The 27,279-nt window shown below is 43.1% G+C and overlaps 1 protein-coding gene across 2 annotated transcripts in view; it reads left to right on the top strand.

Moving 5' to 3' along the window:
• The window catches only part of UTP11 (UTP11 small subunit processome component), a 109,868-nt gene that overhangs the window by 18,818 nt on the left and 63,771 nt on the right, over positions 1-27,279 (top strand). Inside the window, exons 7-8 of one of the 2 annotated variants that reach the window (XM_068265431.1) lie at positions 8,166-8,276; positions 10,263-10,933. In XM_068265431.1, coding sequence (XP_068121532.1) covers positions 8,166-8,276; positions 10,263-10,346 — 195 coding nt within the window. In that variant the 3' untranslated portion in view covers positions 10,347-10,933. Of the gene's footprint in view, positions 1-8,165; positions 8,277-10,262; positions 10,934-27,279 lie in introns of those variants that run through there. The other variant, XM_068265430.1, reaches the window with a different exon arrangement.

Raw genomic sequence — 27,279 nt, 5'->3', positions numbered from 1 at the left:
GCAGATAAGCATACACATTGTAACCTGTAAAAGAAGTCCACAGAATCAATAAAATAAAGGCTTGTACAGGAATATATTTTTAGTCACACAAATGGATTGTTCATGAAAGATTCTATGGTAGCCTGTCTGTGCAGGTGTCATCTCTCTAAAGGTAGCCATACATCTAGCAATGTATGGGCAGATTCGACCAAGAGACAGATCTCTCTCTAATCAAATCTGATGAGAGATCTGTCAGCACCCTGTACACTGCAGGCCGATTCCTAGTAAGGGCGTGCATTTGTGACGTCACACGCTCCCCTTACTAGTAAACCAAGTGGGGTGTGCGTGTATGGAGAGGGGAATGCGTCCGGAGCAGCGGAGGAAAAAGCGCAGGCTACGGACAGGTAATGTATACTTTACATGGGGCACCAGGGGGACGTTTTTCATTGGGGCGGCAGCACTGGGGGTTGCGTCGTGTTTGTTGATCGTCGCAAAATTGCACGCTGCTCCCGCCATGCACCCGATAGAGCAAGTCAGCCCAACATCTTGCAGTCCCAAAACTGTTCGCGTTGTCAGTCAGGCATTCACTGGGCGCCAACGATTTACATCCAGTTCTATTATAATAATGGAATCGGATAGTCGATCGGCCGCCAGGTCGCCTGATGCATGGCCACCTTTAGAGAAAGCTAACCCAGCTCTGCCTATTTGCTATTGTATTGCTCTGCAGAGTATTCTCAAGCTTCTGTTTTCCCGGTTTTTATCTGTCAACCACAGATAAGAGGTCATGCTTTGCATGACCGTACTGTTATCTTGTCTGTACACATTAAGGCCCTAGGAATGTGTACATTGGGTTTTGCCACCCAGTCACTTTGGCCCAGTGTGAGACTAATGCCAGCTCACCCTGCTGCTGAAATACCGGGCTGTGTTAATTACTATTCCCCCTCCAAGTTGTACACTGCTGTGCTGCCATAGACATAATAACACTATGTCTATGGTGGGGTTCAGGTCAGGCACCATGCGGGGAAGAGCGTACGCAGAAAACTGACATTCCTCGCTAGGCAAACTTATGCATTGCTGTGTAGTGTACATTGTTGTGTGTCTACGGAATTGCTTGGCTCCTTCCTTATGTTGCAGCACTGATCTCATTTTATTACATTCAATGGGATAGCACTTCATTGCATGTAGAAATCTATGTACAAGAATAAAGTCAATTCACTGCGGCGCTAGATGGACCTAGCAGCCAGGGATATGATCCAGTCCCCAGGCTCCAATAGAAATACAGTACAGGAAAGTAGTGTTATCCCGGCACTTTAAATGTAACAGTCTTACCGCTGTCCAGCGCAAATGGATAGACAATGTCCACTCCGCTCTGTTGCAATGAATCCCACACTGCCAGTCAGCCGAGAGGCTCAGGCGGGACTCGGGCAGGTTTGCGTGTGGCGGCTAAGTCAAATAGTTGCAAGCAGTCCCAGCATGCTCTCCACCACAGCGCTGCTCTCCTTCCTCCTACGTCACCTTCAGCGGCAGGCCAGCAGCTCACACTAAGGGAAATTAATAGATAGGAGAAAGTGCAGATTGCGCCAGGAGTTGGTGTCATGCAAGACACAGAAATACTCACTGGATTAAAACTTGTTTATTGGCATAGCAAACATCTTTGCCAACCCAGGGGTTTCGGCTTAAGGGCCTGCATCAGGGGGATGTGGTAAAATTGGTTAGTGATTGGCCAATTTTACCACATACATGTTGGATGAGGGTTTACCTACACATTTTTCTCGTAGTATTCAATATCAGTTGACCCTCATATTACATGGTGGTGGTAAAATTGATCAGTGATTGGCCAATAAAAATTGAAAGAGTGTACCAGGCATTACTTTTTTTCCTCCCCAAATGGTTCAAAGTGTTAAAGCAGTTGAAATGAGCTGACTTGAGCTGACTTGCAGCACTGAGTGAATTGCTGTTGTCTTTAGCCTGGTGCACACCTTCAGTTTTGATTGGTCAATCACTCACTAATTTTACCCACCTCCAGGTAGTATGAGAGTTTACCTACACAATATGTTCATAGTACCTAAAGTCTGTTGTCTCTCATACTACTTGTTGGTGGTAAAATTGAAGGTTTGTACTAGGCTTATGATAATTATCACAATCCTAGTCTTGTGCCAACTTACCCAGATATATGCAGCCCTCAGTCCTCTTGAAAAGGGATATTCAGACTAGAGGCCTGCATCGGATCGGGTACCCGCGGGTTACTGGAAATGCGGGTCGGGTAGGGCTGCACGATTTTAGAAAAAAATTGAAATTGCGGTTTTTCTCTCAAATTGCGATTTCGATTTTTTTTCACGATTTTCTTCAAATCAAGCTTTAGCACTAAATTCACATTGCCCCCACTACACTGTGCTAACACCTGATGATCCACCAATACACTATGCTAACTTGAATCTTGATGCCCCACCAATTAAACTCCACTGCACAATGCTAACCTCTGATTCCCATCAATAACACACTAAGCTAACTCCTGATGCCCACCAGCTATGCTACAATGCACTACTCTAACACCTTCTGCCCCCATTCCCATTCCCAGCTACACTACACTTAACCCCTGCAGCTACAAAGACTACTCTGCAACTGCCACGGTTAAGCCTGAAGCACTAGGCAGACAGGCTAGTTAAAGTAGTGGCTAAGCTGCATGGGCATGAAGCAGAGCCTGTGACAGCACAGCAGGACCAGGCAGATAGAGCATACACACAGACTGTATACAGGCTGTATACAGCACAGAGCACAACGTCCTGTTAAAGCCAGTCTAGCTGTCCATTTACACAGACCGCTGTAGCTGTAATCTGATCTTTGTCATTACTGGTGTCACTGCCCATATATTGCTATCTGATGGGATGTGAGGCTACGGATCCTGCCCTTTTGACCTGAAATTGCCAGCAAAGCTCCTTACAGATAAGAACTGTCTGTAAACGGACAACTATAGTGGCTTTAGCAGGACTGTGTGCTGTATACAGCCTGCGTGTGGTCTATCTCTCTCTGCCACTGTTCTCTGGTCCCTGCTGTGCAAGAGAGCCTGGGTGACTGTGCGGTGGATCGGAGAAAACCATGCGTGCTTCACCGCAGCCAAGGCAGCTAAAGGAAGAGAGAGCTGGCCGTGCATTCCTCGATTCAGTGCCTCACTCCTCCTTCTGGCCGGAAGGAGGAAGCGCACCTCAGTAACAAGCCGGAAATGTACGCGTGCAATGCTGGGTACAGCATTGAACGCGGAAATACAGCCGCAATGAAAAAAAAAATCGCCACTCTGGCGATACTGAAATCGTGATGATGCACATCGTGATTTTGATTAAAAAACGATATATCGTGCAGCCCTAGGGTCGGGTACCAGTTTTGATTTTTGACAGGTACCAGATTCAACAGAAAGCAGGTAACTGGTTCGGGTCGGGTGCGAGTCTGAAAAATTATACCCGCGCAGGCCTCTAATTCGGAAACAATGTTAAGCTCTCCATAAAACTTCCCTTTTATTAAATTTATGAAATGATGAATGCATAATCTATCCACAGCCAATATAATGTACAGCTAACCAACAAGATGTACTAAAATCTGCATCCAGCCATTACATCATATTGATGATACATCAGTCCTCAAAGTCGGAACAAGTTTCCTGTGCAAAAGTCGCTTTTTCAGAGGCCAGTGATTAACATCTATCATAAATGTATTAATGATGATTCTACATACCAGATTTCAGAGTAAATGCAGTCATCTACGCAAATAGCTTGACCGTTGATGTGTTCTACTTAGGTTGATATTGGGGATAGTCAGAGATGCTGATATTTCAAAGTTGTTACAAATGTTATGCCGATTTTATGTGTTTATGCGACTTTGAAACTGACACTCTGCTAACACTCTCTCTTGATGATATCACTCATACAAGGAACATGCATTGTATAATGTAAACAAATATCAATGGGGAATGCCCTAGTTTTTAATGGCTTAATAGATACTTAATCTAACGTCCAATCTATTATAATAATTGTATCGCTTCTGCATGTCTTAAGAAGGCATGAAAATAAGAAAAAGTTGCTATTGGTGTGAATGGAACTGTATGACAGGTGACAGGATCTTGTACTCGGCATCCTCTAGAACAGGGGTCTCAAACTCGCGGCCCGCGGGCCATTTGCGGCCCTCGATACAATATTTTGTGGCCCGTGCCGGCAAAAGCCTCCTTATAGTTTGCTTCAGTGCTCCCAAGTAATCCGCCGCATCCCCTCCGCTAAACGATGGCTGCAGAGCCCCCAAATCACCCGGCGGGGGTGGGGGGGGGCAATCCGCCAGCATTTCCTGGAAGGGGTAGAGCTTTCAGCTTCAGCTCTGCCCCTCATGACGTCAATCGCCGCACGGATCGCTGCCTCTCCCCGCCCCTCTCTGTCAAGGAAGAGTGAGAGGGGCGGGCAGAGGCGGCGATGTACCGCTTTTGACGTCAGGAGGGGCAGAGTTGAAGCTGAAAGCTCTGCCCCTTCCAGGAAATGCTGGGCGGATTGCCCTTTGGGCGATTTGGGGGTTCTGCAGCCCTCGTTTTGCGGCAAGGACACGGCGGATTACTTGTAATGGGAGCACTGAAGCGAACTATAAGGTAAAATAGGCAAAATAGTTCACTTCAGTGTGAATTTGATTTTAAAATAAAAATCAATGCAAGGGAGGGGGAGGGGGGTGGGGGGGGGTGGGGGGAGGGTCGGAGCGGGAGCTGCTGATTGTGAAATCCCTTATGCGGCCCAGCCTCCTCCTGAAATTGAGTTTGAGACCCCTGCTCTAGAAGTACTGATCTCGTACCCATCTCGGCCCCACTGAGGGACATTTATCAAGTGTCTGAGACAAAATTTCTTTTTCACACAGGGCCATGTAGGTTTGGAGTTTTATTTCTCACTAAATAATAACCATCATTTAAAACTGCATTTTGTGTTCAATTATGTTATCTTGGACTAATAGTTAACGGTTTTTGACGAGCAGGAACATTTAAGTGTGACAAACATGCAAAAGAATAAGAAATCAGGAAGGGGGCAAATAGTTTTTCACATCACTGTATATCAGACATTGCAGTGTGTGAAAATCAGTAACCCTTTACACACTCGCATGCAAATGTTCAAACCAATGCATTCACAGATTCACTCATCCAGGCACCACTGTTATCCCTACAGCTAAGTTAAAAGCCGGGGTCTTAGTTCACAAAGGAATGCATTCTCTTGCTTAGTCACCAACACTGCGCAGAAGTACTCAGGTAAACGTAGGTTTCCTAACTCTGGCCCTGTAACATGTATAGCGCAGACATACAAAAATTCATTGCATCAAACCTATCTAGGGATTAGGATCACACATCCTGACGTCCTCTCCTGGGACAGATAGCGCATCTTACCAATCGCACAAGGGAGCTAACGTAATATATCCATGCGCACCATGCACATACACCAGCATAAGTTGTGTGCATGCTGACAAAAAACACAAACTGGGGAAGGAGGGAGTGCACTAGATTAAAACCCTGGCCACAGGGGTCAGTAACAAGAAAAAAAAATACATATATCCAGGCACATCGCCTCTAGTTAGGACTTTTAAATAAGTAATTTAAGGAAAGGGAGGTGCTAAAGGGGGTGCGGCCAGAAAAATGGCACAAAACAGTAACCATTTGCACACTTGCATGCAAATGTTCAAACAAATGCATTCACAGATTCACTCATCCAGGCACCACTGTTATCCCTACAGCTAAGTTAAAAGCCGGGGTCTTAGTTCACAAAGGAATGAATTCTCTTGTTTAGTCACCTACACTGCGCAGAAGTACCCAGGTAAACGTAGGTGTCCTAACTCTGGCCCTGTAACATGCATAGTGCAGACACGCAAACATTCATATTTAAATGTCCTAACTAGAGGCGATGTGCCTGGATTTGTGTTTTTGTTTTTTTTCTTGTTACGGACCTTTGTGGCCAGGGTTTTAATCTAGTGCTGCTGTATGTGCATTGTGTGCATGGATACATTACGTTAGCTCCCTTGTGCTATTGGTATGATGTGCTATCTGTCCCAAGAGAGGACGTCAGGATGTGTGCTCCTAATCCCTAGATAGATTTGATGCAATGAATGTTTGCATGTCTGCACTATGCATGTTACAGGGCCAGAGTTAGGACACCTACGTTTACCTGGGTACTTCTGCGCAGTGTAGGTGACCAAACAAGAGAATACATTCCTTTGTGAACTAAGACCCCGACTTTTAACTTGGCTGTAGGGATAACAGTAGATATGAGTGAATGAGTGAATCTGTGAATGCATTTGTTTGAACATTTGCTATTTTTCTGGCCGCACCCCCTTTAGCACCTCCCTTTCCTTAAATTACTTATTTAAATGTCCTAACTAGAGACAATGTGCCTGAATTTATGTGTTTTTATTGCAGTGTGTGAGGGAAATTGCTGTTGCTGAGGTAACCAATACATCTGTTGTATTGATATTGGCAGGCTCTGAGTGAGGTATTCAGCAGGGGAAAGGAGCACCTCACAAATCATGTCTCGCGTGCACTGCTGCACTATCTGTAGAACTGCTATTAAGCACTTCGTAATCTGCAGCAGTTTAGGGGGTGGATTTGCTCTCTTAACCTCCTTTCCGGTTATCCCGAACACAGTTCGGGGTAACCTGCGCAGGAGGATTTCTCAGGCCCCGCTGGGCCGATTTGCATAACTTTTTTTTTCCTACACGCAGCTAGCACTTTGCTAGCTGCGTGTAGTACGCGATCGCCGCCGATTCGCCGCGCCGCCCCACCCCGCCCCAGACCCCTGCGCAGCCTGGCCAATCAGTGCCAGGCAGCGCTAAGGGGCGGATCGGGATTCCCTCTGACGTCACGACGTCCATGACGTCGGTGACGTCATCCCGCCAAGCCCTGCAGGAAATCCCGTTCTCAACGGGATTCCCTGCATACTCTGATCGCCGAAGGCCCTGGGCTCGCTACATGATTTTAAAAAAAAAAATTAAAAAAAAGTGCAGCGCTGCCTCCTTGCCGGATTTTTTAGACCGGCAAGGAGGTTAACTGTAGTGCAGCTCTAGAAATTCACGCTAAACTACCGCTATTACGTAGGATTTAAGAAGTTTCTTATCATGCAGAGCAGTCTCCATGTTGGTTAGAACTGTTTAAAGAGTAACTGTCAGGCTGCAAAAGCTAATTTAAACCTCTATTCTCCTGTGTTAAACAGTTTAGAAGGAAGCCAAAAAGGCAATACGGAAGTTAAAAATCTCTCTTACTTTTGATGTGTGCTGAACAGCAAGGCTGTTATTCCCAAGCACATAAGGACGACGACAGGCCGCATAACATACTGCAAAGCATTCTGGGGCTGCTTCTCCCCAGTGCACTACCTTGGGTCCTCCCCTTAAGTTCCCTATCACGCCCTAAGGCTGTGAGAAGTTACTGGCTCCTGTTACAGCAGCCTAAACTCACAGCACTGAAAAATCACAGGGCACAAGTTCTTAGAGTATACTGCATGAGTCCGCTATTGTTCCTAGCCACATGGCTAATTAATATTCACTACACAGTAGTGTTGTCAGATCATGAACCATTAGGATCTTTTTTTGTGAGTTGAATCATCAGGAAGCAGGGAGGACATGAGGACACATTTGGCTTCATAGGAGACAGACAAACATGGAACCTGCCATGAGCTGTCAAAAGCATCATTCTCTGCAAATACTACATAAAAATTCTGTGAAATCCAAACGTGGACAGTGAAATGCATATGTAATGTAAGTACAGCCAATATTTAGCTACTGATATGTGTTTTTTTTCTCTGAGACCCTATACCAAACAGCTCCTCTTTAAGAAGAAAAAACTGTCAGTAAGGCTTTGATAAATCTTGCTGTCCAGATGACTGGTCTCCAGTGTATGGTGGCACACCTTAATATGTGGAGCATTGCAGTCTCTTTCAGTTGTTAAGGTAGTAAAGCAGTGTGGAAATCTGACAAAATGCAGCAACTAGAACCTTTTTCTGCAATATTGCATTGCAGAGATAAATAATCTTTATTCTGTTGCTGCATTTTGGCAGCATTGTACATAGAGACTAAACGCAGTACCATGCAATAGTTGTAAATGGACCATTAATGATAAGTGCTATGTCTTTAATGGTATTAATACAGATTAATCATGTCCTCTTCTTTTTTTTTTTCTTTTTTTTTAACAGAAGTTGGCTAAGCAAAGACAGCATCAATATTCCATTTTAAACCAAAGAATAGAGCGAGAGAAAAAAATGTTTGTTGTTTCACAGAAAATACAGACTCGGAAAGATCTGCTGGTAAGTAGGTTATATTGGGAATTGATAAATGATATAACATGAGATTTGCAAAGTATAATGTGACAGTTCTTGGCATCTGTTTAAATTGTATATCTCTTCTTTGAATACTTTTTATTGAGAAAGATGTAAGTGAAAATATTTCATTGAGCATAAAGAAGTAACTGTTGTAGGTTCATTTAATGCTAATTGATATACATTGTACAAAAATAGTTAAGGTAGAAAGATAAAGGCATGGCAAAAGGCAAAATACCCAAATAAGGGCAATGTAACCTAATACAAGACATACTAAATAACCTTGTAATACAGAAGAGATAATAACCACTTTGCATGTTTTTTACCCTTTAAAGCGGATCTAAACTCAGAACTTCCTCTTTGCTCTAAAAAATAAGGCACAGCATAATAACTTTAAAGAATTTTATTTGTCATTACTTATAGAAATCTTAAATAAAACCCTGAAGTGTTAAATTCCTGCGCAACCAAGTAATTCAAAGAAGTGGGGCTCAACCAATCGTGAAATTTTTGCTAATTAATTTCCATATACCGTATATACTCGTGTATAAGCCGACCCCCAACTTTTACCTTTAAAGACTAAAAATTATTGGCTCATGTATAAGCCGGGGGTAGGAAATGGAGTAGCTACTGTTGGCTACAGGGACACAGGATAAAATGGCATTTTGCCACTTTGCATTGCTCTGTCTGCACTCCATACTGGCCATTTATACACTAGTAACAGCACACAGTTATGCAGGCAAAGCACAGGGAACGACCCGCAGGACACAGATGACTGGTCTCCAGTCGACAGCAATCCACTGTCTGCACGAGGGAGAGAGCTTAAGAAGACTGGGGACACAGCTGCAGGGCACGTTGTCACAAGAACACATTGTGTGCAAGAGGCACAAAAGTAGGGATTACTTTTTTGGCATGGTAGCTTATTCTGACAGGGACTTGCTACGCTGTCCGATTTAGCTACTTGTAGTTAAATCTGACGCGGTATTCTTTTCTGACCTGACACCGCCATCCTGTTCCATAGATGACACTGGAATCAGAGCTGGTGAGTTTTAAGTTCTCTGCTTGACATCTGGTCTCGACTCTGGAGGGGAGCAGGAGGGGAATCTATCCACCTATCGGCGGGCTGGATGTACAACGTACGTGGGCCTAATCTGGCCTGCAGGCTGTAGTTTGCCCAGCGCTGATTTAGGGAATAAAGACACAACACAGCCCTTTTCTGCTGAAGGATTTAGCTGTTGTCTGGGCGATGTCTATTTAGCAAAAAGAGGAAGTAGAATCAAGACTCGGGCAGAGAGTCTCCTGACTGGCAATGATTTCATTTGCCGATTAGCCAGATATAAGCAAGCCTGTACTGCTCTCTGCAGTGAAAGTAAATGTTTTTACAGATGGGGAATGCTTTCAAATGTTTTTATGTACCTAAGAGTAGTTACTGAAATGTAAGTTTTGGGAGTACAGTATAATCTCACTTTTTAAAATTAAACTTATAAGATTTGTTGCTGTATGTGGAGATGGAACTTGTGGAGTTCCACATTGTATAAATACTGCATTAACAGTACAGTAAGACTGTTGTATAAGGAGGCAGGAGATGCAGAGGGGCATGATATAGATGGGATATGAGGTGCACAGAGGGATGTGCTCTTATGTGGCACAATGTACAGAGAAGACTGAGCTATGATGAGGTATGAATTACAAGAAGTCCACAGGGTTACTTCTTATTTGTATGTTGAACATTCAGTTTTCAGTTGCTACTAAGGTGTTCTGAAGAATAAAATTCATGCAAGCATCTCCTGACTGTCTGCTCTAAAGTGTTTGTGACAGTTTATCGTCTTTATTATGGTTCCAGGTTTACTTCAATGATAAAATCCTCTTTGAAGTTTGTTCTTGATTTTTGTCTTGTAGTCTTTGTTGCTGTACAGGTGAAGTGGTGTTCAGATATGTAGACACTCATGGTCGCTTTATTCTTCCTTTTGATTTTAGGACAAAAGGCACAAAGTAAAAGTAAAGAAAGAAACTGTGGATTCTCCAGCCATTTACAAGTTTAAGGCACAGAGACAGCGATAACCAAATGATCTGGGAGGGGACAAAGATTCTTAATTGAAAGGATAAACGTGACTTATAGATTTACAGGCTTTTTTTTTTTCTTCCATTTTGTTGCCATCATTTCTGAAGAAAAGAAACACATTATAAAGACTATTCACAAACCTATGCAGGGAAACTAAGGTGGTCTGGAGTGGCCCTGAATACCCTGATCTACTGTTTAATTGAGCACTGCATCTCTGAAGCTGCACACACTATTACGGTTACCTGAAATGATCATTCCTAATTGTTCCAGGTAGCAGTTCAGAAATTAGTGCTCATTGTGCTCTGTTCTATGGAAAGAGAAGGGGGAAGGTTAAGTAAAGGTCATCACACTGCAGGAACATCTATTGAAAATGTCACAGGAACAATAGCAGTTGGGGATAAATATCTGTCCCACCAGATCAGAGGAGAAGATGAGCAACATCACAACATGTGCATCCTGTAGTTTTTTGGTTTGTTCAGGAGTGATCGGGAAAAATACAAAGTGCATATGTGGCTTTAATTATGGAGATTTTTTGCGATGTTTTATTCACCAGCGTGTTCTTTTCAGTAATAAACAAGTTCATGGATTGAGTGATTCATTATGCTTTTTGTAAAATGAAATATATGTAGGTTCTGTAGTATAGCAGACAAGAAAAAGTTTGGAGTGAAGGCATCACCATTAAATTAAGTGTGTGTAATTTTGCTGACAATTGAGTAGTGTGAGGGCCAACCAGACTGAATATAATTTGTAATTTGTTTCTCTATCTTTAAAATAAGCCATCAAGGGGTTAAGCTTGAGGATAGAGGATGCTGCCATAAATTAGTATAGGGAATATCAAAATTCTTATCCCTTTCCATTTAACCACTTGAGGACCATAGGCTTACACCCCCTAGTGACCAGGCTATTTTGTACAAATTAGGCCACTGCAGCTGTGTGCTGCAAGCCAATACAACTTAGCACCAGCTTTCTGTTGATGCTGCTGGGATTTTTTTTTTTTTATTATTATTAATTTATACACTTTTTTTTTTTTTTTTTTTAATTGTAAAACAGCCTACGAGAAGGATCACTTTGTGTGCCTCCCGGGGTCAGCTCAGTGACAGGGCTGTCCCCCGTACAGTGGCTGCAGTACATCGTAGTGCTGTACAACTGATTACGGGCTTTTTTCTTTTTTGTTCAACTTGCCAGTCGTGGCTAGCAGGTTGTGTAGGGAGCAGAGCTCCGTAACTAAGGTGGGGATGCGCGCGCGATCCCCGCTAATCTACACCCACCGCTCGTGACGCCTTTCAGGCCTGACACCTTCCCGACTCATATCATTTAGGGGCGGGGGGGGGGGGGGGGGGGAGAAGGAGGAATGGAGGGCATACAGCTATACTGTATGACAGTAAAGGATTAATAAACTGGAGTAAAGAATTATTTTCTTATCTGGAGCTTCCTCCTGCTTCTTGTAAACCATCAACTTCCTTGCAGTGCTCCAGGTCCACTCTATTGTACTGCCGCCAGCCCTGTAAAGTACTACTACACATCCGTGGGCCGTGCGTCCATACCTTCAAGATTAAAGAAGCGGAGTAAGCTGCGTTGAGCAGAATAATATGCGTTACAGATTACTACACAATGAATAGAGCATAATGCATTGCATTTAATGCATTCTATGTGGTTAGACCTTTCCCATGTAATTCTGCTTACTGCAGTTTATTGAATGCACCCCAAAGTGATATCAAAATAGGATATTGTTTGATATGCATGCAAAGATTCTCCAGTTTCTCCTTGCTTTTTTTTTTTTTTAAAGAGAATACGAGGTTTGTCATAATGGACCTGATTGGGGGGGGGGGGGGGGGGGGACATCCAAATTAGAAGCAGCCCTCTGGATTTTTTTCTTATTTGAAATTACTAAATGAACCTTTTCATTAGACAGGTAAGCTGGCCGCTTTGAAGATCTTGACCCTGCCTTTATAGGAGGTGTACCTAGGCTACATGGGTGTGATGGGACTCATGGGGAGGGGGGGGGGGGGGGTTTGGGTACGTAGTCAGTTTATTTTAGCAGGCTGCCGCAGTGGAGGAACATTGTGATGCAACTTTTGATCCTTTTTTTCTCTTAATTTTTTTTCTTCGATTTAAAAAGACACTAACATCAAAAAGATCCCCTGGGGGTACTCACCTCGGGTGGCGAAAGCCTCGGGATCCTGATGAGGCGTCCCACGGAGGTCTCGCTGCAGCCCTCCGAACAGCCGGCGACAGACCCGACTGTCAATTCAATATTTACCTTTGCAGGCTCCAGCGGGGACGCTGTGGCTGCTTTCGGCTCGGAACTAGACGGAAATACCCGATCTCCGTCGGGTCCGCTCTACTGCGCAGGCGCCGGAGACTTGCGCCTGCGCAGTAGAGCAGACCCGACGGCGATCGGGTATTTCCGCCTACTTCGGAGCCGACAGCCACCAGAGCGCCTGCGCAGGAGCCGGGAAGGTAAAAATTTACGTCGCTGCTGTACGGAGGGCTGCAGCGAGACCCCCTAGGGAAGGAGGACGGCGTGGGAAGCCTCATTAGGATCATGAGGCTTCCCCCACCCGAGGTGAGTACCCCCCAGGGGACATTTTGATGTTACAGATTCTCTTTAAGGACTACTTAAACATGCAGCAAAACCAGTAAACATTTGACTACAGTTTCACACTTTTTTTTTGCTGGTTTTACAGTGCGTTAAGGGCCCTTTTCGCACTACGTGTTTTTTTTTTTTTTTCTTTCTATATTTTTCCTTAGAGACTCTGTAACAATTTTCAGCCTTATTTCTTCTACCCTATGGCCTCAATTCACTAAGCTTTATCAAACACTTTATCAAATGTTTGATAATTTACCTCATGGGTAAAATCTAATTTTGAATTCATTAAGGTGTTATAGATTTATTGAACGTTTTATCGATAAAACATTTGATAAATATATAACACCTTAGTGAATTCAAAATGAGATTTTACCCATGAGGTAAATTATCAATGTTTGATAAAACTTGGTGAATTGAGGCCTATATGTTCCTATACCTGTTCTAATGTGATCTTCCTGGTTAGCGGCCATGTTTTTTGTTTTTAAACACTGCCTAAAAGTGGTGATTAAAAGCCAGGATCACGGCGGGGAGCGTCTGAAACGGCAAAGAGGGATCCAGGAGATCACAGTGACTCGATTGGTATGTGTTTTTTATTGTAAAAATCGGACAGAACAGAATCTCTTTAAAGGACAACTGAACTGAGAGGTATATGGAAGCAATACCAGTTGCCTGGCAGTCCTGCTGGTCCTCTGCCTCTAATACTTTCAGCCATACACCCTGAACAAGCATGCAGCAGAACAGATGTTTGACATTGTCAGATCTGAAAAGATTAGATGCATGCTTGTTTCTGGTGTTACTCAGACACTTCTGCAGCCAAATAGATCTGCAGGGCTGCCAGGCAACTGGTATTATTTATAAGGAAATAAATATGGCAGCCTCAATATTCTTCTCACTTCAGTTGTCCTTTAAAGGGACTCCGAGCTCTGAAAAAAAAGGAAAGTTGTACTCACCAGGGGCTTTTTCCAGCCCAGTGCTGGTCGGGAGGTCCCACGCCGGCGTCCTGGCTCCTCTCCTTCTCCCCGCTCCGGAATGGCTGGCAGGCCGCAGCCCGGGCGACACTCTCCCGAGTGTCGGGCTGCTTCTTCCGCATATGACGCGGATTACGTCACACGCCGGCCGCCTCGCGTCATCACGGCGGCCGGCGTGAAAGTACTGCGCATGCGCGCTTTGTTCGCGCATGCGCAGTACTTTCACGCCGGCCTTTATTTAGACAATATGTGCACAACAAGTAGCGTCACCAGGCTAGTGCCTGATGTACCTCTTTCTCCTGCTCTACTCCCTCACTCTACCACAGCAAACATTGGCAAACACCCTCCTTCAGTGTGACTAGTATAACCATCATTAATCTTACTTCTCACCACCCATAGTAAATGTATCCCATACAAGCCCTTGCAACCAACAATAGCAAGTGTGCCCAGTGTGGTACCCCTTCCCCCACAGAAAGCATGGCCAGAACACCTCCCCGCACACACCTAGCAAAGTGTGGCCAGTGTAATGATTCATCTCGCCTCTCTTTTAGCAAGTGTGTTCATTGTGGTACTGCTCCTCCACCCTCCATAGCAAGCATGACTGGAACCCCCCCACCCCTATAGCAAAGTGTGGCCAGTATAGCAATCCCTAACTTCTCTCTCCCCCTACAGCAAATGGGTTCAGGATAACCCCTTCCCAAGTCCATTCTCATAAAATGTCAGTAACAAGTCATGTTACTACAAAAAAGTATTATTGGTTTTGTTCACCCTGGTGAGGTTGAAGGTTCATGGGGTAAGAAAGAGGTGACACCATGAGTTTCCACACTGGGTGACACCAACCCTAATGACACCTCTGTGCACAACACAGAGAAATCTGTGTGTAAACCAGTGTGAATGTAGCTGAACACTGTAGGTCTTCACAAATCAAACCTTACTCACCGTTCTTTTTATTATTTTTTATTGTGTGAGCATTTTTAGTTTTAATTTTCTAATCTAATACCAGTTTCCTAAGTTTCAAATGACATGTATTGAGTATGCTTTTTATTTAAGAAATGCATTAATGTTTTCAAATATACTTAAGAGTTAGAGTTGAATAAAATCACTGTGCCTGTTTATATCTTTTCAATCCACTTGGTGTCAGTAGAGCAACACTAATCGTGTTTCTATGGTAAAGAAGAGAGCGTTTAGGCTTGTATGGTTTGGATATCCTGCTGTAATCAGACCGGCACTTTTTACTACAGACTTCATAGGGCAGGACTTAGGAAAGTCAAGCTTCCCCCCCACCCCAAAGCTTTATATAGGACTATTTGTGTCAACCTAGTTCCACACCAAAGTTGTGATGCTGTGTAAATTAAAACAGAATGTGATGATTTCCAAATGGTTTAAACCTACATATATTTCACTGAATATAGTACAAAGACACTGCCGCATACGGAAGGCATCGCAGGTTGCCGGGGCAGTTGAGGTTTGGGGGACTCTGACTGCGGCGCTGATCTTCGGCAGTGAATGTTCAGTCTTGAAGGTATCCAGGTTTTGACAGTGCTGTAGAAAGGACACTTCTCCCCCAGTGTTTGTGACATCTCAGTGTGAAGACGCAGTGGATGGGGTGTCATGACACCCTGGAAAGAAGAGATATAACAAAAATCGGGAGCCCAAATGGTGTAGTATGTCAGTAACACTGAAAACAATATAATGATAAAAGGGCTTCTCACAAAGGTGAGTTGCTGGGGGCAACCAACCACATGAAGCAGATATTGAACCCATCTCCACTCGGGGTGTCCCAGACTGAGACTGGTGGTGGTCGCTTCTTCTTTAAAAGACAATAATGGCTTCAAACATGGTCCATTTTTGAACCCCACCCACAACAGATGTGGGGGGGGGGGGATGGGGGTGACTAAGCACAATGAGGGTAAAGATGCGCCCAAGGGTTTATAAAACAAAGTTAAAAACAACAGTAAAATTGATAAATGAGGTGGCATACCTCAATGAGGACATTCTCATAGGAAAAATGAATTTTATTTTTGCACAGGCAGCGCGTTTCACGGGTCTAAGCTCGCTTCCTCAGGCCAATAAGAGTGACAGAGTATGTAGAGCCAGTATGGATGGAGCTTTTCATGCATACTGGCTCTACATACTTTGGAAGCGGGCTTAGACCTGTGAAACACGTTGCCTGTGCAAAAATGTAATTCTCTTTTTCTCCTATGAGTATGTCCTTATTGAGGTAAGCCACCTGATTTATAATTTTTACTGTTTTTAACTCCATTTTATAAACCCCTGTGCGCTTCTTTTCCCTCGTGATCTCAGTGTTAATGTAATGTCCTTTTGCTGATTTTGCCTGGAGAAATGAAAACTTCATGCCGGCCCATAACTCCAACACAGTGAAACTTGCTTGTGCCTTTGCCACCCCGGCTTCTCATTTAAGCATTGCAAATGCCTATTATTTGCATATGCTGAGATATTACGCTGTGATATGCCCACTCATTTTTTCTATTTCATCCTGAAAAGTGCAAAGCCATGAACTTATCAGCACCTCCTTGTATTTTGAATGTAAACTGATACTTTTTATTGATTTATGAATAGAGACCAAGTAACTTATTAGCGCGCAGTTAAAACATTTTTTAAAAATATTTGTAGTTATATGGGAGTCAGAGGCATAACTACAAATAATTGGGCCCCTAGAAAAACTCTGATGGGCCCCCCAACGTTCACACCCTTTCTCTTGCCTACCCCTGGTGAACCTCACAGCCTGGGGGACCATCTTGCAAGGGTCAAAAAATATTTGGTGCGCATGCGTATATTTGTACGCGTATGATGCATACAGGCGGCGCATTGCACTTTTAAGCATGTTTTATGATGTCCTGTCCTTGATAATGCTGCTCGAGCAGTGAAACGTCGAAAATGTAGGACATATTGTGCCAGTTTCACTACAGCTAGCAACCTTCACTGGCATAATGTCTCTTTTCACCCTGCATCAGTGGGACGCCCTGCAGCCTGTATGGGTAACTATGGTGATACATCTTGTTGCAAGTTACCACAAGAGTGGAACTGTTTATCTGCACCGATGGGCTGCCTGAGTTTGGAATCTGCATTTGAACTGTGATCAAGTTCTGACACACTTGATGTGTCCATCAAGAGTTTATGCTGTTTGCGGCATCCTACTGACATTACTGGGCTCTGCGACTGAGGGTGCCACTTTGTTGCATCGTCCAGGCTGTGGAAGCTTAGATCTTTCATCTGATGTGAGCGACTTATATCACTGGATGCTTCTTGCTGCACAGGATCTATGCTTCACTCACCAGTGTAGTGACTTTGAGATCTGCGAATGGGATCCGTTATGGTTCTAAGATTTCTAGGAATTCATCCTCTCTGTGTCTTTGATGCTCTTGCATGGATCTGTGATTCACTTGTATGCTTCACTAATCTGTGCTATGACCTTGTGATCTGCGAATGGGATCAGTGATAACCTTCTAGTTCCAGGAACTCTTTCACTGGGAATATATGCATCCTTTATTGCTTCCATTTGCATGGAACTGTGCTTCGTTTGTATGCTTCACCCACTGGCATAGTACCGGCAATTTTATAATCCTTTAGCAGGATCATTGAGAATTCTTTAAACTTCCACACTGCCTTCAAGGTGCTTTGCTTTCTATCTAGACTCAATAGCAGGGCCTGGACTTGCCAGTTACATATGGGGACAGCAGCCCCAGTTGCTTATGAGGTTGTATAGTGGCACAGTATTTTTACTCTGTGTTGTAATGTGTACTGTCATTTGTATGTTATTATATTAATATTTAGGGTAAACTAATGAAAGTTTGATATTCTCATGCACCCAAGAGCCAATTTTGTTGCTATTTTTATTCATCATAAAATAAGTGTGACCATAATCTTTACATCCATAAGAAGTGTAGCCACAAAAACACCTGATCTGAAGGCTGGACCCCTTTATCGGAGGACGGTAAGGTTAGCAGTTGAGGCCCCCTCACAGCTCTGCCCCCCCCTGCAATTGCATGGGCTGCTCCCTTGTAGTTACACCCCTAATGGGAGTGCAGTAATGCACAGGCATGGGTAGTTTTGCACATGTGGGAAGGCACCATTAATGCAGAGCCATGTATACATATTTTGCTAAAGCAGCAGAGCTTAAATTGAGCAACACAAGCTAAAATCTCCACTTGCATGAGTTGGGAGGTCTTGCCCTGGTGATTCATTCCAGCAGTGCATAGATCCTGGTTTTATTTAGAAACCAAGTTGAGTTAACTTATATTAACCTTTCACCACTGACTCTGTGTGTGTGCGTGCGTGCGTGCATGCGTGCGTGCTGCATTCTGATTGTAGAATAATTTTTGTGCAAAGGCTGCTACAAAAGTGCAATATGTATGCTGCGGGTGGGTAAATGCAGTGGGGCAGTGTATGGTATAGCACTGCTGAGTAGTGCTGTCTTTAACTCCGCACAAACTGAGTTCATGGGAATAACATTTGCTTGTGCTGTTGCTGGTATTTTTATACTTGTTATCTTTATGTTGGCTGATGTTCCTTATATGTATTTCTATGTACACATGTTCTGCATGTTTTGTTTATGTAATAAGGCACTCTTAATTCATCTGCTGGACCTAATGTAATCTGAGTGTGCTGATGTCCGCTTGTGAGATTAACACTGAACACGCGAGGTTACACTTTTTAAATACACGTCACATCCACAGCTCCAAAGCCCCTGATGAGTTGCTAAGCAATGAAACGCATTTGGGGGGGGGGGGGGTTACGGAACAACGTGTTGTGCGTGTTGACATCAGCTGGATGGGATGATGTCGGAGGGACACGCACTCCTTTGAATCAAGCTCCAGCTGAGTCCTTTCAACACGGGTGTATCTACATGATTCAGCCAGCTGGGAAGGCTGCCACCCAGTGTTTCCCTCATAAGCCGTTAGAATCTCCACCTCTAGTACTGGAGAACCTTGACCCGGCCCTGCTGATCTGTTACACCTTTTTATCATTAGGCATATTTGTTTTTTATTGTACACCAGAGATGTGCTTTAAGATTGATCTTTCCTCTTCTTTAAAGGATTGTATTTTGTATAATAAATCACCCTCAGCTCAGCCCACGCCTTTCTGCGAATGTATAGCAAAACTGGAATCCTTTATATTTTCTAGAGTAGCAAATCTTATTTGCATAGTATGATCTTCAGCTTCTTCTCTTGTTATCTTGTTGCAAAGGGTACTTCAAGAGTTGCTTAGGTATGCCAAGGAACACAGAATTTAAATACTACTGTAATCTGGACTATCGTACTGTACCCAGACAGAAGAAATCCTAGGTATCACCTTTGTTCTTTTAATTATTTTCCTTGGATACTGTGTATTATTATATTATTATAATTATTATTAGACTATTAACCACTTCACCTCGAAGGGCTTTTCCCCTTTAAAAACCAGAGCAATTTTCACCTGTCAGCGCTCCTTCCATTCATTCATCTACAACTTTATTACTACTTATTACAACAAAACAATCTATATCTTGTTTTTTTCACCACCGATTAGGCTTTCTTTAGGGGTACTTTTTGCTAAGAATTATTTTAATCTAACTCCGTTTTAACAGAAATAATAAGAAAAAAAATGGATAAAATTCATTATTCCTAAGTTTTTGCCATTATAGTTTTAAAATAATACATGCTAACGTAATTAAAACCCACTCATTTTATTTGCCCATTTGTCCCGGTTATTGCAACATTTAAAAATTTTCCCTAGTACAATTTATGGCGCCAATATTTTATTTGGAAATAAAGGTGCATTTTTTCAGTTTTGTGTCTATCCCTAATTACAAGCCCATAATGTATAAAGTATTTGTAATATATCTTCTCTAAATACAGTGGTTTGCAAAAGTATTCAGCCCCCTTGAAGTTTTCCACATTTTTTCATAATACTGCCACAAACATGAATCAATTTTATTGGAATTCCACGTGAAAGATTAATACAAAGTGGTGTACACGTGAGAAGTGGAACGAAAATCATACATGATTCCAAACATTTTTTTCCAGTAACCTCCAGGACAGGTCCACCATGAGATGACATAGGCTCCTCCCAGGAACAGGAAACGTCCAAATTAGAGCACTCTATAAATTTTAAGCCAACCCCTCCATCGCCAGTTGACGTTTCCTGTTCCAGGAAAGAGTACTCTGTCGCTCGCCGGTCCGTCTAGCCAGGTGTGCTGGGGACCGTGGTTGGCGGCGCATGGGGACCTGCCTGGAGAGGGTCGAGGTTCCGGTAGGAGGAGGAGAATATCTACCTTCTCCAAGAAACGTCATGGCTGCCCGGGTGGTGGTAGTTCCGAGGACGCGAACGGCGTCCATGATTCCCTGATGGCGGAGGCTGTGGCGCGCCGGAAGTGACGAGGAGAAGCCTGGGCCTCCGGAGGGTTGGCGAAGGTTTTTGCCCTCAATGGCGACGCTCGTTAGCGTACTTCCGCCCTTACGTGACGTCACTTCCGGAAGCGTGGGTGAAGAGACGCCGGAAGCCTGCATTGCTCGGCATTTCGTGTTGCGTGCGGAGCAGGATGGACGCTAAGCAGGAGCCAGGAAAGGTAAGGTGGCGGAAGGCTTGGGGACCTTTACGGTATGAGCCGAACGCCTTGCACCGCGTCTATGCTGAGGTCTGACTTGGTGGGTGTTTTTGCCTGGCACATTAGCGTCTGATCTGAGGTCTCTGCATAGACAGTATATATGTATATATTACGTCTGTCTGAGGTCTGTGATATTATATAGCAGTTTATTAGGCTATGTTATACTATGCTATGCTACTATATGATACTATACTATGCTATTATGCTAATATATTCTGGAGTTTGGTGGTCTCTACAATGTGTTTATGTGGACACCTTTAATGAAGTACTTGAATTAATGTGTTACATTATCCAGTAAACATTTACTCAAAGGTCCTTGGTATAGTTTATTCTGAAATACTAGTACCTTTTTATTTCCTCCTGTCTGGGGTAGGGAAGCTGCTTTCCTCACATTCTGACATGGGCACAAGGGTGTTGCTTTACGGAGGTCTTTTTAGACAGACAGGTGACACTTCTTTTGTTTATTGTGTTTTATTATAGGGCACAGAGTCTACTGACCCGTCAAGGCCTAGGAGGCGTTGCCCGCTCAGTGACACAAAACTTGCCCATACTTATAATAAGCAGTTTTGCCAACCTTGTTTTGTTAAACTAATTCAGGAACAATCAGGGGGATTAAAGGAGGAGATTATGTCAGCTGTTAAGCAGGAGATGTCTGATACAATTAAATCGTTGAAAGAAGTTTTCTCTGCTGCCATGACCCCAGCTACAGATACTAGTAATGCAGGCCCTAGTACAACAGCACCAGTAATTCCTACACCTAATAGTGATGCTACTCAGCCCGAACAGCCTGCAAAAAGTAAGAGTAAAAGTAAATCCTCCAGTAAAAGACCTATTATTTCTTCCTCTGAGGAGGAAATGGAAGGAGAGGAGGATGATGGTGATGATTCCGATGCATCTTCGGTTAAAAGTATAGAGTCAGTCAGATATAAAGAAAATTTCTAGGTTCAGGTTTCCGGCTGATGAAACTGACCAACTTATCTTGGCGATTAATAATACTTTGAAGATTGAGACAAAGAAATCTGAAGAAGTGTCACTACATGATAAATTGTACCAGGGAATGGAACCAGAGGAGGCCCTTACATTTCCTGTACATAAGTCTACAAAGAATACTATTCTTAGTCAATGGAAATACCCAGATAGAAAGTTATTCATGTCTAAGGGGTTTATTAAAAGATTTCCATTTGCAGAAACAGATGCCAAGATATGGGATCGGTGTCCTAGGCTTGACGCAGCTTTTTCTCAAGTAAATAAGGACAATGAATTAGCTTTTGAGGACCTCGGATACCTTAAGGATCCACAGGATAAAAAGGTGGAATTTGCTCTGAAGAAGGCATGGACCTCAGCAGGAGCAAATTTTCGACCAGCAGCTGCAACAACATGTGTATCGAGAGTGTTAGCAGTATGGGTTAAGAAAGTAGAAGAAAAGGTAGAAAAAGGGTCATCTAAGGAAGAAATCTTAGAATCACTTGAGGTGGTTTCAAAGGCCACAGACTACATAACTGTTGCGGCAGCAGAAAACATAAGGGTAAATGCAAGAACGACTGCCCTAATTAATTCCGCCAGACGTAATTTATGGATTAAAAATTGGGATGGAAGTCAGGCTTCTAAAGCTAGGGTATGTAACATACCTTTTGATGGGGAGCTTTTATTTGGGGCCCAGCTAGACGAAATATTAGAAAGAACTAGCGATAGAAAGAAGGGGTTTCCAAAAAAGAAGAAATATATACAGAACAAAAGATTCTTTAGAAGAAATAGGCAAGAAAACAGGGATAAACCTCAGCAAAGAAGAAAACCCTGGGCCATCAACAGAGAGGGAACGAGAGAGAATTTTCTTTTTCGGAACCCAGAAAACCAAGAAAAGAAGTGACGCCAAAGAAAGAGTTGGGGGTCGTCTAACAGGATTTTATTCCCAATGGACGAACATAACCAAAAACGATTTCATCCTCAATCTTGTAAGTCAGGGGTACAAAATTCAGTTTCGGTCGCTTCCGGGAAACAGGTTCATTTCCACTCCTCTTCCAAAAGAGAAACAAAAGCGTCAGGCTTTGCAAAGCATCATAAAAGGCATGATAGAGGAAAGAGTGGTAGTTCCGGTACCGTGCGATCAGCTTCGCAGGGATTTTTACTCGACCATATTCATGGTAAAGAAACCGACGGGGAAATTCAGGTTAGTTCTGAACCTGAAGCCATTAAACCCTTCTGTGACTTATCAAAGATTCAGGATGGAATCAATCTTCTCTATGAGAAACTTACTAACCCCCAACTGTGTAATGACGAATATAGATCTAAGAGATGCTTATTGGCACATTCCAATAAGAGAGTCGTCACAAAAATTTCTGAGGTTTGCAATAAAAGAAAAAGAATCAATTCAACACTTCCAGTTCAGAGTCCTGCCCTTCGGAATTTCATCAGCACCTCGCATCTTCACAAAAGTGATGGGAGAAGTGATAAAAGACTTACATGTAAAGGGAATCCTAGTGATTCCCTATCTAGACGACTTATTAGTAGTAGCAGACTCATATCAACAAGCGGAAGAAGACACAAAGAGAGTACTAGATCAACTACAGACTCTCGGATGGATTATAAATTGGGAAAAGTCGGTGCTACAGCCGAAGTCAAGAATACAGTTTCTAGGAGTTGTGATAGACTCAGAGAGGAGAAGACTGTATTTAACAGAAGAAAAGATGACAAAACTAAAGAAAATAATACAGGACTGTATAAGGAACCCAGTTCTGACAATAAGAGAAGTCATGAGAATACTAGGTTTTCTGACGTCAACATCTCCTGCCATCCAATGGGCACTGTTACACACAAGAGAGCTCCAGAGTTGGATGATGGGAGTCTGGAACAAAAAGCAGGAAGATTTAGAAAGGGAAGTGAGATGTCCAAACATAATACTAAACTCATTAGAGTGGTGGATGTCGGAAAAGATCCTAACCGAAGGAAGATTATGGACAATACCAGCACAAAGATGCATTACCACGGATGCAAGTCTCCTAGGATGGGGAGCCCATTTAGAGGGGAAGATATTTCAGGGTCTCTGGTCAAAGCTAATAAGAAATCAGTCATCAAATTACAGAGAGCTAAGAGCAGTGAGAGAAGTACTAGTACAGGCGGTACAGTCACTGAAGGGGCAACATGTTCAACTGAGAACAGACAATACCACGACAGTGGCCTACATAAATCGTCAGGGGGGAACAAGATCAAGAAAACTTCTAGACCTGATGATGGAAATTCTATTAATAGCGGAAGAGAACTTCCTCTCGTTCACAGCAGTCCACTTGAAGGGATCTTTGAACACCATGGCGGATTTCCTGAGCAGACACAGACTATCAAATTCGGAGATGGAGATATCCAACAAAGTCTTCAGGAATCTGGTCAAGAGATGGGGCCGACCTCAGCTCGACATCTTTGCAAACAGAGCAAATACAAAGTGCAAGAGGTTCTATTCCCTAAATCCAAGAGAGGGAGCAGAGGCGGTGGATGCGCTCAGTCAGAGATGGACATTCAGAAAGGCATATGCGTTTCCACCAATCCAGCTAATACCTCGAGTTTTGCAAAAGTTAAGGCAGACCAGAGCAACAGTGATCATGATAACTCCAGATTGGCCGGGGAGGAGCTGGTATCCGATTCTCCTGAAAATGAGACTAGAGGGTCCGATAAAATTACCTCACAGAAGGATACTATCTCAGGTAGAGAGAGGAAGTATAAGTTACATACCAAATCTAAACCTGTGTGCCTGGCTTCTGAAAGGTCTCCTTTGAGAAAGAGAGGTGTCTCAGAGAGAGTTATCAGTACCCTCCTCGACTGTAGAAAGAAGGTAACTAGGAAAATATATTTAAAGTACTGGAAGACTTTCAATTTGTGGAAAGAGTCAGGATTTTCCGGAGAGACAATACCAACCGTATTAGAATTTTTACAGGACGGTGTGGAGAAAAACATTGCCCTCAGTACCTTGAAGGTACAGGTTACAGCGATATCTACTTATTTAGATCAAAAATTAGCAAATGACCCCCTGATCATACAGTTTTTTAGATCCATAGAAAGAAGAAAACCTATAATTAATAAAAAGATTCCGAGTTGGGATCTCTCTTTGGTATTAAGGGTCTTAAAGGGAGACCAATTTGAGCCAGTATCAGAAATTCCATTAAGACAATTAACAATGAAGATTATTTTTCTAGTAGCAATTACTTCAGCCAGGAGAGTGAGTGAACTAGAAGCCTTATGCTGTGATGAACCCTTTTGTCTCATATTTAATGATAGGGTGATATTAAAAACATGTGAAGAGTTCCTTCCTAAGGTAGCTATGAATTTTCATAGATCCCAGGAGATCATATTACCCTCCTTCAACGAAGAACCAACCTTAGATGTTAGGAGGTGTCTCATTGCTTATTTGGACAGAGTAGCAGATTTTAGGAAATCAAGAGCTCTATTTATCAATTCGTCAGGAGCTACTAAAGGCATGAGGATGTCAAAAAGAACTATAGGCAAGTGGATAAGACTGTGTATAGAGGAAGCCTATAGGTTGACAGGATCTACTTTACTAGGTGCAGTTAGGGCTCATTCAACTATGGCAGCTGCTACATCATGGGCCTACAGAGCGGGTGCTACGCCAGAAGAAATTTGTAGAGCCGCTACGTGGACAAGTATGTGCACCTTTTCAAGACATTACAGGGTGAATCTGATGACTGCAAGACAACAATCCTTTGGGAGAAAGTTCTGCAGGCAGTCGGCCCACCCTAAAATTGGTAAGATTTCTTGCTCATCTTCTCATGGTGGACCTGTCCTGGAGGTTACTGGAAAAACCAGTGTTAGTTACCTGGTAACATCCTTTTTAGTAACCTCCAGGACAGGTCCGTAACCCACCCGGATAACGGGATATATGTATAGATGAATGTGTATAATAATATGAATATGCCTCTTTAACGGTTAACAGTTCTTGTAGTTGACTAGCGATGGAGGGGTTGGCTTAAAATTTATAGAGTGCTCTAATTTGGACGTTTCCTGTTCCTGGGAGGAGCCTATGTCGTCTCATGGTGGACCTGTCCTGGAGGTTACTAAAAAGGATGTTACCAGGTAACTAACACTGTTTTTTTACAAATAAATAACTGCAAAGTCTGGTGTGCGTAATTATTCAGCCTACTTTGGTCTGAGTGCAGTCAGTTGCCCATAGACATTACCTGATAAGTGCTAATGACTAAATAGAGTGCACCTGTGTGTAATCTAGTGTCAGTACAAATACAGCTGCTCTGTGACGGCCTCAGAGGTTGTCTAAGAGAATATTGGGAGCAACCACACCATGAAGTCCACACACTAGACAGGTCAGGGATAAAGTTATTGAGAAATTTAAAGCAGGCTTAGGCTACAAAAAGATTTCCAAAACTTTGAACATCCCACGGAGCACTGTTCAAGCAATCATTCAGAAATGGAAGGCGTATGGCACAACTGTAAACCTACCAAGACAAGGCTGTTCACCTGAACTCACAGGCCGAACAAGAAGAGCGCTGATCAGAAATGCAGTCAAGAGGCCCATGGTGACTCTGGACAAGCTGCAGAGATCTACAGCTCAGGTGGGGGAATCTGTCCATGGGACAACTATTAGTCGTGGACTGCACAAAGTTGGCCTTTATGGAAGAGTGGCAAGAAGAAAGCCATTGTTAACAGAAAAGCATAAGAAGTCCCGTTTACAGTTTGCCACAAGCCATGTGGGGGGCACAGCAAACATGTGGAAGAAGGTGCTCTGGTCAGATGAGACCAAAATGGAAAACTAACACTGCACTTCACTCTGAACACACCATCCCCACTGTCAAAAATGGTGGTGGCAGCATCATGCTCTGGGGGTGCTTCTCTTCAGCAGGGACAGGAAAGCTGGTCAGAGTTGATGGGAAGATGGATGGAGCCAAATACAGGGCAAACTTGGAAGAAAACCTCTTGGAGACTGCAAAAGACTTGAGACTGGGGCGGAGGTTCACCTTCAAGCAGGACAACGACCCTAAACATAAAGCCAGGGCAACAATGGAATGGTTTAAAACAAAACATGTCCATGTGTTAGAATGGCCCAGTCAAAGTCCAGATCTAAATCCAATCGAGAATCTGTGGCAAGATCTGAAAACTGCTGTTCACAAACGCTGTCCATCTAATCTGACTGAGCTGGAGCTGTTTTGCAAAGAAGAATGGGCAAGGATTTCAGTCTTTAGATGCCAACTGGTGCAAAGCTGGTAGAGACATACCCTAAAAGACAGGCAGCTTTAAATGCAGCAAAAGGTGGTTTTACAAAGTATTGACTCAGGGGGCAGAATAATTACGCACACCCCACTTTGCAGTTATTAAAAAAAATTTTTTTTTGGAATCGTATGATTTTTGTTCCACATCTCACATGTACACCACTTTGTATTGGTCTTCCACGTGGAATTCCAATGCAATTGATTCATGTTTGTGGCAGTAATATGACAAAATGTGGAAAACTTCAAGGGGGCCGAATACTTTTGCAAACCACTGTACATATTAAAAAAAAAAAAAGTTCTGTCCCTAAGGTAACTATTTTTTTTTTTTTTTTTTCAAAAAAACACATTTGGTAACTTTAGGGGAGTGTGGGTGGTCAGGGGTTAATTTAAATAGAAAAAACAAGGTAACTAGGGATCATTTACTAAAAAAAAAAAAAAAAAAAAAGCGATGTAATTTTACAATTTGGCGACAAGATGTCCTCAGTGGTGACTTCAGTTTGAGTACTATTAGTATGGAAACAGAAGGACTGCCTGGTTGGGTTT

Source organism: Hyperolius riggenbachi, chromosome 2, assembly GCF_040937935.1.
Source record: "Hyperolius riggenbachi isolate aHypRig1 chromosome 2, aHypRig1.pri, whole genome shotgun sequence".
Classification (NCBI taxonomy): domain Eukaryota; kingdom Metazoa; phylum Chordata; class Amphibia; order Anura; family Hyperoliidae; genus Hyperolius; species Hyperolius riggenbachi.
The sequence above is the reverse complement of the archived record's forward strand: the minus strand, read 5'-3'. Positions and strand labels throughout refer to the sequence as shown.